The 19,018-nt window shown below is 43.0% G+C and overlaps 2 protein-coding genes across 6 annotated transcripts in view; one reads left to right on the top strand and one right to left on the bottom strand.

Moving 5' to 3' along the window:
* Positions 1-19,018, top strand: part of LOC110985293 (apicoplast pyruvate carrier 1-like) — a 98,618-nt gene that overhangs the window by 18,799 nt on the left and 60,801 nt on the right. For all 4 annotated transcript variants that reach the window (XM_087146120.1, XM_022246223.2, XM_022246222.2 and 1 more), the window contains one exon: positions 14,608-14,734. In XM_087146120.1, coding sequence (XP_087002246.1) covers positions 14,608-14,734 — 127 coding nt within the window. The remainder of the gene's footprint in view (positions 1-14,607; positions 14,735-19,018) is intronic.
* On the bottom strand, positions 1,179-9,110 carry LOC147796790 (uncharacterized). 2 transcript variants are annotated; one of them, XR_015427741.1, is made up of 3 exons: positions 8,932-9,110; positions 1,995-2,826; positions 1,179-1,296 (listed from the first exon to the last, which is right to left on the bottom strand). XR_015427741.1 is itself a non-coding variant. In XM_087146121.1 (2 exons), the coding sequence occupies exons 1-2, from the start codon at positions 9,006-9,008 to the stop codon at positions 2,250-2,252; spliced, it is 654 nt and encodes a 217-aa protein (XP_087002247.1). In that variant the 5' UTR covers positions 9,009-9,110; the 3' UTR covers positions 1,650-2,249. The 2 variants fall into 2 exon arrangements, 1 of the variants encoding a protein (XP_087002247.1); XM_087146121.1 differs by lacking the exon at positions 1,179-1,296 and having other exon boundaries at positions 1,650-2,826.

The raw sequence follows: 19,018 nt of genomic DNA, 5'->3' as shown, positions 1-19,018 counted from the left end.
CAACTTTGGAGGTGGGAGGATGGGCTGTGGAATCATCTCACACATTTTTGTGATGAGCAAAAAGTTAAAGAGGATTGTAAAAAATATTTTGGATTTGTAAAGTGATTTTAATATACCATGCTGATGTACGATTTGGACGATTTTATGTACAATCTTTATCATGAACATTGCCCCCATAGTACATGGTGTGGCATTGATTTATAATATATACTCTTTTCAAGACATGGTCAATTTTCCTGTATAAACTGCTTTCCCTTTTCTCTGTGGCAGCCGTTTAATAGCAAACATCAACAATCATACTGTTACAAGATCGGATTTACTAATTAGCCTTGGATGACTGGTCGATGATACAATCGTGCCTGGCATTCATTTTGTTCATTAATGGCAAAACACGTTTCTTGTGTTGGTGGATTGTACATGTGATAAGTTCCAAAAATTACTACGCCACTACAGAAATTAATTTAAACAAAGATAGAAAGAAAATAGACAGGAAACAGACTTTTTAAATAACCGTCTAACTACCAGTACATTGTATGGAAAAAGAGAATCAAACACACATATCTCGTGGATTGGAATATAAGTGAAATTTTTCTTGTATCAATTATCTAAAAGCCACAAAAGGCCGTCTAAAGGGTCTGTTTCTGCTATACCCAAATATTTGAAATCTGCTGGGGACATAAATTCTATAAAGCTGTCTGGGCCTCAGTTACTTGTCCCGCCCCCAACTATGCATTTGTAAAGTCAAAGGTTTTAATGAAGGGTCCAATTTTTTATCAAATAAGCTTTTAAAAAGTGTTTTGAATTAAGAGTGACTTATTTTTATTCACAGAGATACAAGAAAATAATTCCATTAGGATCTTGCTACAGATTACAAAAACAAAATCAGAAACTGGCCAAACTCACGATTGCAATGACGATTGACGATTGTAATTACAACGGACAGTGACTAAAAGTGGCAGTCAAATTTTTTACATTTGACATCTGAAGCTCTCATTCATCATGTGGCTTATTATTGTACAACTCTTGATGTTTGGTTTCCATTCACCCCAAAGACCCTATTTATGGAATCTATTTGGGATTTTTCTTGCAAAACAATGATCCAAATTTTATATTTGAAATAGCAGTCAGTTGACTGAGTCACCAATTTTGATCTATGTGCAGAAATTAAGGCTTTCTTGAATTGTGGACAGTCTTCTGCCCTCAATGTGATTGGTTCACACAAATGTGCAGAGGCCTAAACATCTCTTCCAAAGTGGGCCCCTATACTGGAGCCGTTTAATGGAAAACGATGTAAAACTGTAAATAAACAGATACAAAATATTTTGAGTAACAAGGAATAAGTCACTAAGTTCCATAATAATACACAATGAAATGTAGAAAATGCAGAAAGTCTAAGGACTGCAAAAAGTCTATTCTACCTAAAGTACATGTACACACATGTACATGAAGGTCAATGTAAAAGGACACAAATAGATCTAAATACATGTACATGTAGAAAGAGTTCATGTACAAATTAATGGGTAAAAATGCAATGTGTGAGGAATGTAACTATGAAACCTCATAAAAAGCAAACAGTCCTGTGCGTACAGACAGATAAAAATGCAACATGCACAGTAGTGAAAATGAAGAACACAGGACACAATGTGCCGGAAATCTTTGCTTAAACATACTGGTGAAAATGCATGTACATGTCAAATTACATGAACAGGGCAATACTCCATAACACGCTTCAATTTAAAAAGATCAACTTGTGAAGTCAAAGAAGGCAAGATAATTACAGACAGTTCCACAAACAGAACTTACGATAAAACATAACAGGCACTGGCAAGAATGTGTGTATTGTAATTGTATACAAAATACTACGCACGTGAGTGGAGGAGGTGAGTGTGACACTGAGAGGGGTTTATATACCAGAAATAAACCCTAAATTGGACTTATAATAGACTACAGAGGAACTATATATTATAAAGGAAACACAGAAATGGTAAACTTACGGATCGTGCTTGAACAAGGGCTTATAAACAGGTGTAGCAAGTTGTAAAATGTACGAGTGAAGTAACGTGAATGACATGGAGCGGGAAAGTGAAAAGCGATGGTAGAGGGCGCTAGACTAGATTACTGTGGATGAGCAGCCCAAGAGGAGAACTCGAGGCAGAACACTCCCCGCCTGGCATCTGATAGATGTCAAATCTAAAGAACATGATGATAATAACAAACAGCATGGAATACACAGTGAGAATGTAACACATTCATTCTGAGGATGAGTTGCTAGAGTCTCTAGCGAGAAGGAGAATGACTTCAGTCACGGGTCTCAGGAACAGTCTCTGTTCTCCATTACGGATGATTTTTACTTCAATCTTCCTGACTCTGTCATCTCCACTAGGGAAGGTCTTAGTGACCAACCCCATGGGCCATTCAATCCTCTTGGCTTGAGAGTCTTTCATGAGGACGACATCTCCCTGTTGCAAGTTAGGTTTCTCAGTTTTCCACTTGCGGCGTTCTTGTAGATTCATGATGTACTCTCGCTTCCACCTCTCCCAGAACATGTTGGCCAATCTCTGAACACGTCGCCACTGACATCTGAAGAGATCCTTGTCATCAAACTCACCAGGAGGGACTGGGGGTGTACCGACCTTCTGCGTGAGGAGCGTCGCTGGGGTGAGAATGAATGGAAGGTCGGGATCCGTAGAAACTGGAGACAATGGTCTTGCGTTAATGATGGCAGTCACCTCTGCCATGAGCGTAGTCAAGACTTCATGAGTTAGCTTGCCTGGTCCCAGCTGAAGCAACATGGCGTCAAGGATGCGACGAGCAGTACCGATCATTCTTTCCCAACTGCCACCCATATGTGAGGCATGGGGAGGGTTGAATTTCCACTCACATCTATTGTCTATAAGCAAGCGCTCAACCTGTTCCTTCTGACGTCCTGATGAATTGATGCCAAGCTCTTTGCAGGCACCTATGAAGTTAGTCCCACAATCAGACCTGAGCAGCTTTGACGGTCCTCTCAAGGAAAAGAAACGTCTGAGTGCATTCACAAAGCTGGAGGTGTCCATTGCCTCGATCACCTCGATATGTACACCTCGAGTGGCCATGCATGTAAAGATGACGGCCCAGCGTTTGTTGTTTGCTTGACCTCCTCTTGTTCTACGGGTCGTGACTGACCATGGGCCGAACACATCTAGGCCTACATAGGTGAAGGGAGGGTTGGCACTCAGGCGATCAGGGGGTAAGTCTGCCATGATCTGCTCTTGTTGTTTGCCTCGTAGTCTACGACAGGTAACACAGTGATAGATCAAACTGCTGATGACTCGCTTGCCACCAAGGACCCAGAAGCCTGCTGCTCTCACCGCACCTTCGGTCAAGTGTCTGCCCTGATGGCGTACCTTTTCATGGAAGTGTCTGATGAGAAGTGTGGTGACGTGGCACTTCCCAGGGATTACAGCTGGGTGAGCTTCATCATTAGAGAGCTTGGCCTTTCCCAGTCGACCTCCAACTCTGAGTAGATCATTCTTGTCAAGAAAGGGATGGAGCTTGATGAGTGGACTGGATTTGGAAATCGGCTGCCCACTCTTGAGACTTCTTATCTCGTCTGCATAGACCTCATTCTGCACTGAATGGAGAATCGCCACCTTTGCCCGCTCCAACTGTTCTGGCCTTTGGTGCTGCTGACATTGGTGCCATCCATGACATGAGCTGCCTTTGTCCGTCTGGGAAAAAGAGTCAGCAATGTGGGAGAGTTTTGAAATGGCAGTCTGAAGATCCCTCCAAGAGGAGAAACGTTTGAAGCGCTCACTTCCCAGGCCTGCTTCAGACACAACTGTGGCACAGCTATGTGTGGTCGTCTGGGGTCTGACTTCTTTGTCGTTTTTCGGATCGATCAAGTCGAAGCACTCTCCGCTTTGCTCACCATGCCTAGTAGCACCATAAAGGAACTTAGGTCCTGTGAGCCATGATGAGGATGACAGATGAGCTGCTGGGAGTGCCCTAGTGGCGTGGTCGGCAGGATTGCGTTCCGTGGGCACATAGTGCCACTGACTTGCTTGTGATGAACGTCTGATTCGCTGCACTCGATTATGGACATACACATAGGATCTTCTGGACTCGTTGTGAATATACCCAAGTACAACTTTGCTGTCAGTAAAGAAATTGACCTCGTCCAGATGTGCATCCAGTTCTTCCTGAATTGTTTCTGCAACTTCTACTGCCAATACAGCTGCTCCAAGTTCTAGGCGGGGAATTGTGGACTCCGGTATTGGAGCCAGCTTTGCTTTGCCACAGACAAATCTTACATGGCAATGTCCGTCAGCATTGGTGGTCCTTATGTAGGAGACAACACCGATTGCTTTGGTAGATGCATCGCAGAAGACACATAGCTCTCGCTTCTGGGCTTGAGAGAGTGAAAGGGCAGTGTACATCCTCGGAATCTTAAGCTGCTGGAGATCCTGGAGGGAGTCCTTCCATTTCACCCATTCCCCGGACTTCTCTTTGGGGAGGGGCGCATCCCAGTCACGAGAATCACGGTTGAGTTCTCTAAGAATAGAGCGGCCCTGGATGCTCACTGGTGCGGCAAAACCAAGGGGGTCAAATAGGCTGTTGATAGTAGAAAACACCCCACGTCTGGTGAATGGCTTGTCACTGGTTGCCACTTGGAACGTGAATGTGTCTGTAGACAAGTCCCACTGAAGGCCTAAGCTTCTCTGCGTTGGAGGGGGGTCTTGTCCGAGGTCAAGGTTCTGAAGTTCTTTGGCAAGGTCATCACAGGGAAAGACTTTCATGACATCTGCACTGTTTGATGCGATCTTGTGGAGACGAAGATTTGATTGAGCTAACATGTTTTGTGTTTTTTCCAGCACATCGACAGCCTCATCAACACTGGGGAACGATTTTAGTCCGTCATCCACGTAGAAATGACGATCGACGAACAGTCTTGCATCACTTCCATGCTCATCTTCTCCCTCAGCAGCAGTTCTCTTGAGTCCATAGATAGCTACGGACGGTGACGGACAGTTACCGAATACATGAACTCTCATGCGAAACTCGAGGACTTCTCTATCCAAGTCATGGTCTCTGAACCACAGAAAGCGGAGGTAGTCACGGTGGGTGTCCTTGACAAGAAAGCTATGAAACATCTGCTGGATATCAGCAACAACTGCAATTGGTTCAGCTCTGAACCGAATGAGGACACCCAGGAGAGTGTTGTTGAGATCTGGACCCTTGAGTAACACATCATTTAGGGATACTTTGTTGTGTTGAGAGCTGGAGTCGAACACGATCCTGATTTGCCCTGGCTTTTTTGGATGGTAAACGCCGAAGCTTGGGAGATACCAGCATTCTTGATCTGGCTGGAGTGGAGGAGCTAATTCTGCATGATCATTACTGAAGATCTTCTGCATGAAATCTATGTAGTGGTCTTTCATCTCAGGTTTCTTGAGAAGTGTACGACGAAGAGACATGAGTCGGTTGAAGACTTGCTGTCTGTTGTTCGGAAGACGCTGCCGATGAGACCTGAAGGGGAGTGGGGCTACCCAACTGTTGGCGTCATCCTGGACAAACTCCTTATTCATGATGGATAGGAAAAGCTCATCCTCGACTGATGCTGCCATCCTGTAGTCATCAGGAGATTCTTTGAAGATGTCAAAACCTGCGCTGGCCGACTGTCTCTTAGGAACACACTCGAAGGTCTCGTCTGTCAATGTTTCTCTGACGTGCAGCTTGTTTCTGCATGGCGTCAGGCAGGTAGGCCGGCCGTTGTCCAGTATGCTAGTCTTGTAGGCATGGACTTCAGGCTTGTGTGCTCCGCCGAGGCACACATCTCCAATTACTACCCAGCCCAAATCCAAGCGTTGAGCGTACGGTGCGTCTGGTGGCCCGTTGCACTGGCTTCGAACCTTGTGTGCCTGAATGACGTCTCTGCCTAGCAGCAGGAGAATTTCAGCTGACGGATCTAGTGGCGAGATCTTATGGGCAATGGCCTCTAGGTGAGGGTGATGACTAGCAGCTTCTGGCGTCGGGATTTCGTCCCGGTTGTTGGGGATGGCATCGCACTCAATGAGAGGTGGCAATGAGATGCTGACTTCACCATCCAGCGACTGTAAGGTAAAGCCAAAGGCTCTCCTTCCATGAGTATTTGTTGTTCCAGAGCATGTACGGAGTGAGTACGGGGATGGGTTCCCATGAATGTTAAACATGTCGAAGAAAGTGGATCTTGCAAGCGAATGATTGCTCTGGTCATCAAGCATGACATACACTCTCTTCATTTTGTCAGGTTGCCCTTCTGGATAAATACTGGCTAGGCATATCTTGGCACATGATTTCCCCTGCACACCTTTTCCACAAACCGCTGTACAAGTCGAGGTTGTCAGGGGAGGTTCTGGACGAGCTTTCTCCCCGCCGTGGCTCTCTGCATTGTGCCCGAGATCCTTTTGTGCCCAAGGGGGTGGGCCATCATGAAGGGCTGACACGTGACGGTCACTGTCACACTCTGTGCAATGAATGGCAGCCTTGCACTCTTTTGCCTGATGAGCAGTGGAAGCACAGCAGCGATAGCAGATGGCATGTTCTTTCAGGTAGGACTTCCTTTCCTCTGGTGGCTTTCCCCTGAACCCACGACATTTTCTAAGTGAGTGAGGTTTCTTGTGGATAGGGCATTGCCTTTCGGGTTCCAGTGGCGTATTTGAGGCAGACGACGGAGCAGTGGTTCTCTCTATTTCAGTCTTCTGGACGGAAACCGGAACCCTGGGTTTGGATCGGTTAGGTGTAGGTTTGTCATTCACAGATGTGGTCATAAAAGACGGGAGGAGTGAGAAGCTTGGGTCGTTCCTCATCTCTGCTTGTGAGTAGACGAAACTGACAAAAGAGGAAAAAGGGGGGAAGGGAACGCTGTGCTGTTCCTTATACATCGAGCCTTTTGTCACCCACTTCTCTTGAAGGTAGTGTGGAAGTTTCTGGACAATTGGATTTGTTCCTCTGGCTGTATCTAGGAAATTGAGGCCAGGCAATTTACCTTCGAGTTTTGCCGCCCGAACTTCAGTGAGAAGATCCGCAAGCTCCTGTAGTTTCGTGTATTCTCTGTTTCCTATCTTAGGAAAGTTCTCCAAACGTGAGAAGAGAGATGCCTCAATGGCCTCCGGAGACCCGTATTTCTTGTCGAGCCGTTGCCAAACCAAGTTCAAGCCAGCCGACGGGTCGTCGATGTGCACAGCTCTGATCCTGGTGGCATGCTGTAGGGACTCCCCGCCAAGCCATCTGGTGAGTAGGTCCAGCTTCTCACTAGGTTTCAGGTTCAAGCCTTGTGTCACATTGTGGAAACTAGCTTTCCACGCCCGGTAATTCTCTGGCCGGTTGTCAAAAACCTTGAGCCCAGCTGTGAGCAGGTCTCGACGAGTGAGGTGGGCCGTGAGGTCTGAAATATCTGAACGACTGGGTGCGGGTCCATTAGTCTGGCCCCTGTTGTCGGCATGACAATGTTCGGCCACATTTGTCAGGTAGGAGGGGCGTGGAAAGGTCATTGCGACAGTTGTTTGAGGGGCTTGGGCAGAGAAGCTTGGAAAGTTCTGCGGAGGATGCGGCGGAGGGGCCTGAGACTCAATGGTGATGCTTTCCGGATGCAACTGTCCGTTGAAAATGGGGGCGGCCTTCGAGCCAGGTTGCTCAACAGGGGGCTCTTGGCGACGGTCAAAATGTGAGTCGATATACTCTTCTGTGCGTCGTGCCGGTTCAGCCGAAGGTGCAAGGGGGTTGCTGACAATGCTTGCTCCATCTTTGATGGCTTCGGCCTCCGCAGCTGCCTCCAGTGTCTTGGCGGCAGCTAATGCAGACTCAGCTTCGCCTTCTTCTTGCAAGGCAGTCAACATGGCGTCCAAACGTGCACGTTCCACTTTCATCTCGATCTGACGTTTGGTGTAGTCAGCTCTCGTGCGTGCGGCCTCTGCTTTAGCACGTGCCTCTGCTGCAGCCAAGCTGACGTGAGACCTTGTAGATCGTCGTGAAGCGGAAGATGACGCTCCACACTCTGAACGCACCTCCAGGTTCTGCAAGTCACTGGATCCTTGGGCAGACGACATGGTTGTTACGTAGCACCAGTCAATGGGGGAAGCTCTTGAAGTGAAGTGTCGATCCTTTTACTCTTCTGCCCTCAATGTGATTGGTTCACACAAATGTGCAGAGGCCTAAACATCTCTTCCAAAGTGGGCCCCTATACTGGAGCCGTTTAATGGAAAACGATGTAAAACTGTAAATAAACAGATACAAAATATTTTGAGTAACAAGGAATAAGTCACTAAGTTCCATAACAATACACAATGAAATGTAGAAAATGCAGAAAGTCTAAGGACTGCAAAAAGTCTATTCTACCTAAAGTACATGTACACACATGTACATGTAGGTCAATGTAAAAGGACACAAATAGATCTAAATACATGTACATGTAGAAAGAGTTCATGTACAAATTAATGGGTAAAAATGCAATGTGTGAGGAATGTAACTATGAAACCTCATAAAAAGCAAACAGTCCTGTGCGTACAGACAGATAAAAATGCAACATGCACAGTAGTGAAAATGAAGAACACAGGACACAATGTACCGGAAATCTTTGCTTAAACATACTGGTGAAAATGCATGTACATGTCAAATTACATGAACAGGGCAATACTCCATAACACGCTTCAATTTAAAAAGATCAACTTGTGAAGTCAAAGAAGGCAAGATAATTACAGACAGTTCCACAAACAGAACTTACGATAAAACATAACAGGCACTGGCAAGAATGTGTGTATTGTAATTGTATACAAAATACTACGCACGTGAGTGGAGGAGGTGAGTGTGACACTGAGAGGGGTTTATATACCAGAAATAAACCCTAAATTGGACTTATAATAGACTACAGAGGAACTATATATTATAAAGGAAACACAGAAATGGTAAACTTACGGATCGTGCTTGAACAAGGGCTTATAAACAGGTGTAGCAAGTTGTAAAATGTACGAGTGAAGTAACGTGAATGACATGGAGCGGGAAAGTGAAAAGCGATGGTAGAGGGCGCTAGACTAGATTACTGTGGATGAGCAGCCCAAGAGGAGAACTCGAGGCAGAACAGACAGTTTTAAAGTCACATTTTCCACTTATTGTGTCGAAAGCATGCATTGACCGTGTCAGACTGGGCTGAATGCTGGTGAAAAAAGGGATGCGAGTGGGCTGGGAAAGGGATGCGAGTTGCCTCGCCGGATTGACCGTGTGAGATGGGTCTGGTTGCCTCTCATAAAAAGAAGATTATTAAGGTGAGGCCGCTATAACATCTTAGATAAGAAAGTGGTTTCAAAATGTCTGTAGTTGCAATTGCCAATGAAAGCATTACAGCATGCACTTCATTGCTGTTACTGGGAAAATGATTTAATAAACTTTACTTAAAGTTTACCTTTGCTAAATACCACCACCACCACCAAGGTGACTAGCGAGGACTGGACGGGGCCAGCGCCAGTATGTACCGACCTCACTGCCGCTCAGACCGCAACGTGATGAGCGCAAAGATAAAGTTGCCGCACTATGTACCATTGGCTCAGCATAGAGATAGGGAAGACTGGGGCTAGTTAGCAAGGGTGGCAAGTGACATGGGGTTGTCTTGCCCGGCAATTGGTTCGGACGTAGCGGTGACGGGCCGCTACGACTCTCGCTAGCACCCTGGGCTAGTTCGTGCTGCTCTCGCATCAGTCCAAGCTAAACTAGCTGGCCATTCATATGGCTACATTTCTTCACCATAAGAATGATTACAATCGCACTTCTCTCGGAAAGGGTCCAACCGCCGCACTATGTTAGGTTCCGTTCTCGCAACAAGGGTTTGGTCCGCCGCACCTGACCGCCGAGCAAAGGAAAATCTGCTCTATTTATAGGATTCTAGAGGCTTAGGAATTAATAAAATATGAGCGTCGCTGAACAGCTCAACCAATGAAAATCTTCCATCTCAAAGGGTCACATGACTTCCAGCTAGAATCGTGTGTGCAAGAATCTAAGGGTCGTGTGTAAAAAGGTAAAATACAGAATAAGAAGTCATGTGTACAAAGTGTAGAGCCGAGTGCGTGAAAGTGCTTACCCGGTCATCTGTGGCAAATGAGTGACAGTTACAAAGTCTGAGGTTTCTGAACATTAGCATTTCAGGGAACTTTACCACGCCCAACCACGCAGCCACGTGGAGGGGAATTTCGACGTGCCAAAACTGAGCTGAGAAAACACAAGGACAAAGGAGTGAAGGAACACACGATCACGCCAGAGTACAGCATGAATAACTTAATACAAAATTAGCGTCTCTGCTACATTTTCATAATGCATAGCTGAGCTATACTCCCAGCTGTGGAAACCATATTCATGTATGCGAGTCACCAGGGGTTGAGGCTTCACTGTCCATTCACTTTTTGGCAGCCATTGCTGAGGAAAAGGATGATGAAAGAGACATTGCAAGACCATTAGCCCCATGCTCATCGAGGCCTTTACGCAGTGCACCTTCAGACCAGGAAGACTCGTATGAAACCAGCTTCGTGCCCATTATATATATATGAGGTATGGGGGATGTATTTTTAAATCCCTCTGCAGTATAAATAAAGAAGACACACAGTCCTTCAAGGGCCATACAGCCTCGTTAGAAGTGAAGAAACCCCATTTTTCCTCAACTTCCATTCAACCAGCTCTTTGTTAAGCAAATGGTACCCATGTTAAGGGGAAGACATAGAGACTCCATACCCACAGCAAGTGCTGCCCTATTTTGAGTTTCAAGAACAGTTTTTGATTGTTAATTGAATGTTTCTCAGCTGCCTGATATGGTGAGGGAAAGGTTAGCAGCAGATGGGGTAAAGACAACTAAGTGGGGCTTCATCAACAAACAGAAGGCCTAAATGGATGACATACTTGCAGAAAGCTGGACTAGGACTCTCCCATGTGACAGGCTGTGGACTGATGATATGCATGGGATTGGGTTGACTAGCCAAACCGACATGAAACATTAAAGAAATAAACCAAATCCGAACCAAACCTGATCTGAACTCTCCAAACTGACCCGATCCGACCTGATAAGAAATCAGGGGAAAACCAACTCGAACTGACAAAAACGTAACTGAACCAGACAAAATCTGAATAACTGGTTTGGGCTAATCATCCTTTATTTCATACAAATTGTATCCGTTTTGTACCTGAACTTATGCCAGTATTGCATAATTATAGGTAAGGATATACTTGTCATACATAATCGTATTGTCTCACGTCTTAACGAGGTGACCTGCGCTATAAAGTTCCTGCATGTGTGCAAACCATGCACATTGTTCAATATTTCAACTGCGCAATTGCACACTTCACGATTTTTCATTGTGTGCATGCAAGAGCATCGCCAATACCAGGAAATATAAAGAGATCGCCATGTTCTGAAATAACCTTTTTAAAAAGTTTGGATAGCAAAGTATTTTCAGATGTGTTATGTATTGAAATTGTTGGTTGAACAAGATTTGCAATCATCTTCTTGATTACACGAAACAAAGTATACAGTATGGGGAATCGGTTTTCTACATTCCTGTACATGTGTGTAATTTTGTCTATTTTATCTGCCTCATTTGTCCCAAAAGAAGAATCGTCAATCATCACAAGCACACAAGCATCTTATATCCTGAAAGTCCTGTTAACTTGGTATAAGCCTGATTGAGACAGACTGGAATCATTCATTTTCTTTTTGTGGTTTCCCCCAAACTCCAAAACTGGATATTGGTAATAAGTTGCAAAATGATAGTGGCTGTCCTTGATTAGTAATCATCATCATCATCATCATCGTCTGCAAATGGTGGCAGGTGGCTTGCTGATTGAACGAAGAGCAGTTTCATCAAAAGCACCTGGCTTCAGTCATGTATGTCTGTTACTAACAGTAAAGCCCGCATCAGAAAAAACTTCTCTGAAGTAGCAGAAGATGCTGGAACTGAGAAAACATTTCTGACTATGCGGGATAGGAATGAGAGAGATGTGGATTTTTGGCTTTTTCAGTACTCTTTCTCTTTCACTGGCTGATGCATCTTTAGGCCCCCCAAAATAATTGTCATCATTGTTGGCCAGTGCTGGACTCACTTGAGTGTCTCTTATGACGTGATATTTTTTCTTACATTTTAGTGTGCTTTAATTCCTCTGCATGGTCCCCCATATTTTCTATTAAGTAATGCAACAGATGGAGAGACTCTTTCAAAAAACCTCATGAATAGGTAATTAGGTAAACCACAGTCCACTCGACCAACTGCCTTCATGCTCTGGATCAGACTGGAGTCACCATCACTGTGTTGCAGATGTTTCACAAGTTTTGTGTATTGAAACAATACAAGGAAACTTGTTGGCTTCTAGCTGGTCAGAGGCATCTTTGAATGGTTAGAGGAAATTAATAGCATCTTCCAACTTGGTGGCACTCATACCAGTGAGGTACTCAGCTTTGTTTCTGTTGACCATTGTCTTAGAAAGTTCATTCCACGCTTTGCAAGATGGAGTTCAGCATGAAGAGTGTTCGAGTTCCAATGTGTTGGCTCACTTTGTTTGGTAACTTGACTTGTAGTGATGCTCTCTTCACATGTGTTGTGATTATTTTACCAGCGGTGAAGAGTTTCCTAGCCTCTGGGGCTTTGTCAGATCCCATCATAGCCTGCACTACAAGATTAATAAAGGTGTGCAGCACAACCTACGCCATTCAAATCAAAGCTATTCCATCAGCACGATCGAGTTCTTGAAGTATTTCATCATGAAGCTGATTGTAAGTGTTTGTTGGGTGAGTGGGCACTGGCGTAGTGTGATGTGCCAGCTCACTTCTAACATTAAAACTGCCCTTAGTCAAAGCAATGTTGGCAGAACCCAAGTAGCCCATCTTCTTCAAAAATACTCAGCGGTTGCATGTTGGGTTGCACAATGCACAGTATGTAACAGCAACTTCATTCATAGCTGTTCTCATTTAAGAAGGAAGTGAGTCGTGATGATTTGAAGTTATACCAATCTGGGTTTTAAGAACTGTTCCCTGTCCGTGGCTCTTCGCTGTGAAACATTTATGGGAATTCAGCATTGAGTTACCCATTTTCGAGTCATATTGATACACAACTGCATTCACAGCACACAGCAAAGGATTTGATGATTTCATCCATTCCCACCACCCTGAGATACTCGAATTTCCTCCAAATTGCTGCCTTTTTCCCGGTTGGTTGAACTAATTCCATTCCTTCCAAAGTCAGTTTCCAACTTAAGTCAGCTTTCTTTCCATGTGACACTCTGGCATTTATTTACAGCGGCATCAGCATTTCCCTCCAAATTTTTTGACGATTGTTTGTCCCCATCTAACACCACAGAACTAGTAATGCTACTTGGACTTCAGACTGTCCCACAGTGATTGCTAGATAAAGACGGAACCCCTATTTTGAATACCATATCAATCAATCAAGTGATGAAGCCCAGCCCTGTATGTAGCATCACCTGTAAAAAAATCTTTTTTTGTATACAGCTGTGCACGGCCACATTTCTGCTCTACTCAGAATACTAGTACAGTTTGTGTTTACTTGTTTATTTTGATGTAACGCATTACTGCCACTACAGACATAGAAATTTGGTCATGTAATCTGAAGCTCAAAAAAGTGAATTCATCTTGTGAATTTCCCATTTAGGTTTTTTGGTTATTTTTGGTTTATTTTGGTTTTTTCACGATATAGCTTAACCAACCCGACCCAACCTGAAAACCACAAAGACAAAACCAAAACCGACCCAATCCGACTGAAATGTTTTAAAAACCAATCCGACCTGACCCGAAGTCGGTTTCGGGACGATTTTGCACAACGTTAATGTGGACCAATAGGAATGAGTAAACTTAGGCTTTTATGGATTAAATTTAGTCAATGAATCACTTGTAATATTGGTAAAATGTTTTGACTTGAAGTGGTATAGCTGTTTATACAGCATTGCAGGTTTTAGAATTGTATATCTTTTCATGAAAAATTGTATAATAGTTCTTGTTAAAATCTTTGTTATTGGGGGAATAAAAGAGAATGTTACGATGATCTAAAAGGTGAATACATGTATTATGGAATATCCCATTACCTTCTAGTAATATAAATCCACAACTCTTGTTTAGAGTAACAGATTACAGGAACTTTAAGGTTAGGAGTAAATTATTGATTCTTACCTTAGCAAGTCGCTCCTTTAGTCCAGTGAAACATCTTGGTTGGGTTGTGACCTTTGTGATGTTGTTTTTTTATTATGATCAGGTCTAGTACATGTATGTATTCACATGTAAACTGACACCCTCAATAGGCATTCAGAAGTGCTGGAAAAAACTTGTCCTTGTGAGAGAAAAGTTCACTCGCTAAATAACAAATGATTTCTCTCACCAAATAAAATTCACCCAGAGCTTTGGAATACTTCATGTATACACATGTTAATGTGCCAATGTGACTGCAAAATTGATCAAGGACCCAGAGTCAGTGTACCTCAGATGGATTCTTAGCATTGCAGCCTGAGCTTCAAGAACATACTTGTACATTAAGAAAAGGTGAACATATTTTCTTCATGAATTATTGTGTCTGTCTTACATCATTTAATATGTGGTCATTCTCTTTGCAGCCTTGGCGTACTACTGTCTTTCTTCACCATAAAGCATTCATTTACACTCATGGCTCTAACGTATGGTGTACTTCAGGGCATTGGTATCGGCATCGCATATGCTCCACCGCTTGTATGTGCAATGAATGTAAGTACGTGTACAAGTATGCACATATGCTCAAAACTTTGGAATAGCAACAGAGTTGGTTAGAGATCCCAGTGGGTACTGCCAAAGGAAGTTTAAGTCACTACTGTTTAAATGCCTTTGATACATGCCTTCGAAGTGGGTCTCTACAAGCCCCAAGCATGACCAAGACAGGGCACAATTTTTCAGGCAACACTTCACTGGTTCACAAATGATCATATGATAATTGTGCATATTGCAATCATGTAGCTACCAACAGAAAAGAACATTCCTCACCAACATGGCTCTCTTTCAACTGATAGAGGTGCTTCTGCTCAAGGTGGATTGTGTCTCCAGTTATCGTCATCATCACTTTTAATACTTACAGGAAAACAAGCCCCATAACACCACTTTTTATTCAAAGATATTTTAGTAGCTTTGCAAATCTTTAAACCTGAAGTGATTTGGTAACAAATACACATACACCTACATGTACTTACAGTGTACCAAATGTGTAGTTTATGAAAATTTCATGTGCTTGCTTCTGTTTTTTGGGTTATAATGTCCCCAAGCCAAGTAAATCCATTTACGTGTACATTAAAACTACTAAAAAATGAGTGCCTTTGGCATATTGTGGCCATTGTTAGTAAACCCACAGCCTTTGATTAAGGTGCCTGCGGCGAAATGGATAGTCTCTCAAGAGCGATAAGCTAGAGGAAACTAGTTTAAGCAGCAAACCAATGCACGAAAAAAGACTACATGAGGAACCGCACCCACACCCCACACACCTTCTTTACATTTGCCAACATTTCGGTAGCAGATACGATAGCTGTGTATGGAGGAGTCTCCACCAATCAAAATGATTGCCTCTGTTGTGGAATTGCATCATGCATGTAATGAATTATTCATCATTTCAATGGCTGCGCGTATTCAACATAGTGTCTTTTCCGGCAGTTGCCTCAAATATGCAGCACCGAAGCTTGGGATTCCGATCATTGAAACCATAGCAAATGGTGGCCATGAAGGCTGTTCTGGATGTATTTGTCAATCTTCCAACTGGATATGGCAAAAGTTTCATATACCAGGCCACACCATTGTGTAAAGACTTTATGAACGTAAGTAGCCTAGACATGCACGACATGCTACTCTTGCTAGGCCTACTAAGTACAAATCTGCAAATCATGTCAATTGTCAGATTTGGCACTCTATGACCCTGAAATTAATCCTGAATGTCTGGTGGAATGCATGGTACTGCTTAGAAACTGACACAATTTCTGCTTTACTTTTCACGTGCACGCGAGAGTCCGAAAAGCCAGTGTCCGAAAAATGGGCCAGCACATTGTGCAACTTCAAGTGTATGCTTCAAAAATCATCCACAACACCTTCATTTACGACTTAATACTAAGATATTTTATTAATATTTAAGTGTGACCGTCGATTAGTTAAAAAAAAACTGCTTCTCTTTGAAACAGTGAAACTGGCAAAAGTTTTGGGGTAGGGACCTATGCCTAGTATTATAGGGCCTAAAAAAATCCTGGCTAGGCCTATGATCCAGTCCACTCAAACCACTTAAGGTGTATGAAGTTTGACAAAAAATTGTTGGCCTTAGTATAGTAGGCTAGGCCCAAGACGTGGTGCGCACTTCAGAAAACATGAGTCCCAAATATTTCCCAGTCCATTTTGTATTAATATAGTACATGATATCTTGGCTGGCATTATGGAAGTGTTATATGTACACAAAAACATATATCTAGACAGGTAGATACATGTACAGTTAATGACAGAAGGAGGACTGGTGCAGGTTCATATCATAAAATTTTGAGTGAGTTGCATGCATGACATCTTTCAGGCATCATGTCCATGAAAGCAGTGCATTTTTGGGGGTTTTGGTTTACACAGGGAGGGATATTTAATTAACAAACTGATTTCAGTTTGCAGTTGCATTTCTTTGCAGTTCCCTCAAGTGCTTATAAGTTTGGAATGAAACTTTTTTTGTTACTTCAGAGGCAACAGCAAAACGTCACTGCATCAACAAGCACATCTAACAGTGTAGTGGTGGTCACTTCTCCTCTGGTGTCCCTCATGAGAGCCCAAACGAAAGCACTCCAGAAGTTGGGAATTTCTGCAGTCTATCTTGGGGAGATGAGTGACCAAGATGAAGCCAGTCTAAAACATGAAGAAGTGTCAGTTTTTTTTATGAGCCCCGAGACTGCATTTAAAAGAGGACGCACATGGATCAAATCTTGGCAGACTGTGTGTGGAATCTTCATTGACGAGACTAGAGTCATTGTGTAATCCTGCATTTTCTTTTTATTCACGAGGCATATACCCCAAAAAATGAACGTACAGAAATAGCATATCTGGGTGTGCTTTTCCGTTCTTGATAAGGTTTAAGTGGCTTTGATGGTGCCCAAGCAGACAAGGCTAATATCCTGTTCATATTTATTAGGAATTGTTTAAGCTCTTTGAAGTGCCTATATATGGTGGCATCATGAAATTGACCAACCATTCCGCACCGCAGACATTCCTCGGGATCACAGAGAGTACACCAGTCCCGCCAAACGAAAAACCCCTTGACAACCAGGCACGCCCGCGGACGGAATGCAATATTCAAGGTTTATGTAAATTACCAGTCTCATGAATACGCCCAATATTCCGTGGATTCCCGGCTTGGGAAAAAAAATTGCTACCAGGCTACTTTTGGCCTGCAATTGACCATGAAAGGAATGGCTTATTTTTTTTACCATAGACAACTAATAGCAGTAATATGTTTCTTGTCACTGCAAGAGGAAAAAGTACTGACAAATTCAAGTGGACATTTTGTATCGTGCTGGTCGGAATATCATCAGAGAGACTGTAATCTGTAATCCAGTTTTTAATAGCCAAGAAGAGGTGGAAATAATGCAAGTCCTTGTTGCCTGACGATATTGTCATTTGCCAAAGTCTAATGCGCGAGTCAATATTGTCCCTATTGAGCATGTAACCAGGACACATCATTAGGATTCCTCTTTGGTGTCTTTTTTATTTCATTTTCTGTTTTGGCCTCCTCCTGAACCCTACACTTCCACAGTATGGCATCTTCATCAAATTTTTTTCCTAAGTCAATTTGTTTTTGCAGGAGTGTTTTGTAGCTCACACTCAAACACCTTGCATTCAAAGGATTTATAGGTTTTGAGCCACATCGTCCTCTACTGACTTGGAATGCTGTCATACTTTGGTGGGCATGTACCGATTCCTGCAAAAGAGGAGCCCACCAGTATCATAAGGCCCGGTTGGATACTTTTGTATGTTTTCATCTTATTTCTCTTCTTGGCAGAAGGATTGACCCCTGTGGCTTTCAGACAAGCAAGAAGTGTTGGTGATTTCTGCTGAGGTTCTCGTTCTGTTCTTCATTAGACCATTTCTAAATACATGAAAAAATCAAGGTAGTCAGGAACCATTATGGTGAGAAGTTGGTTAAGGATTAGTCTCGACCAAAAAAGAAAAGAAAAAGAAAAAAATGCACATGGGGTTGTTTACACAACAAGATTGTTGCAACATCTTAGAGTATCTTTTAAGTATTGTGTTCAGGCCAATGGTATGGTGTACTTGTATGTGGCCTTTTTAAATTTCAAGAGTTTAACCAATTTATTAAAGAGTGCATCACCCAATGACGTGTAAAAAAATGTTTGTGCTATATTTTTTAGACTGTTCATCATATTCATTTCAATTTCAGAATTTCTAAAAAGTTGTAAAGTCATATTTATAGTACTGTAAAATATAAGTTGGATGAAATAAACTGAAAATGTGAACCAAGGCCTTGAAATGTGAAATTATTAATGACTCACTGGTATCAAATTGTTAACTGGGATTAAGGTAGACCATAGAGCACAAACATGCTCTATGGGAAGGTGAAGGATGGATTCATAAGATTAGGCCATGGCCATGGATACACATTATCTACATGGACTGCATTAGAGCCAATTCACAAAGGGATTAGTAACTTGCTAAGATAAGAGTTTGAGGGCAGGGAGAGTGCAAGGAAGCAATACAAAATCATTTATAAAAAAGAGGATCAAAAAGTATTAAACAAACATGGCCTTCTGCTTTTACCATTAATTACGGATCTTTGATAAAGATTCTCATGCTGTTGCTTCTGTTTACCTGCAAGGCATCTTTGCTGCTGTCACGGAAAGATGACACAACCTTAGTGGTACATATAGAGCTGCACATTCGGAGTTTATTTGATCTGTAACTTATTCCCGCAGTTGTTTATCCATTCCTGGTGTCTGAACAACTTCTCTCATGGCAGTGACTCAATCTCCTTTA

This window comes from Acanthaster planci, linkage group LG14 (genome assembly GCF_054643075.1).
Source record: "Acanthaster planci isolate LZ-2023a linkage group LG14, COTS_SCS, whole genome shotgun sequence".
Classification (NCBI taxonomy): Eukaryota; Metazoa; Echinodermata; class Asteroidea; order Valvatida; family Acanthasteridae; genus Acanthaster; species Acanthaster planci.
This window is presented reverse-complemented; position numbering and strand designations above follow the sequence as displayed.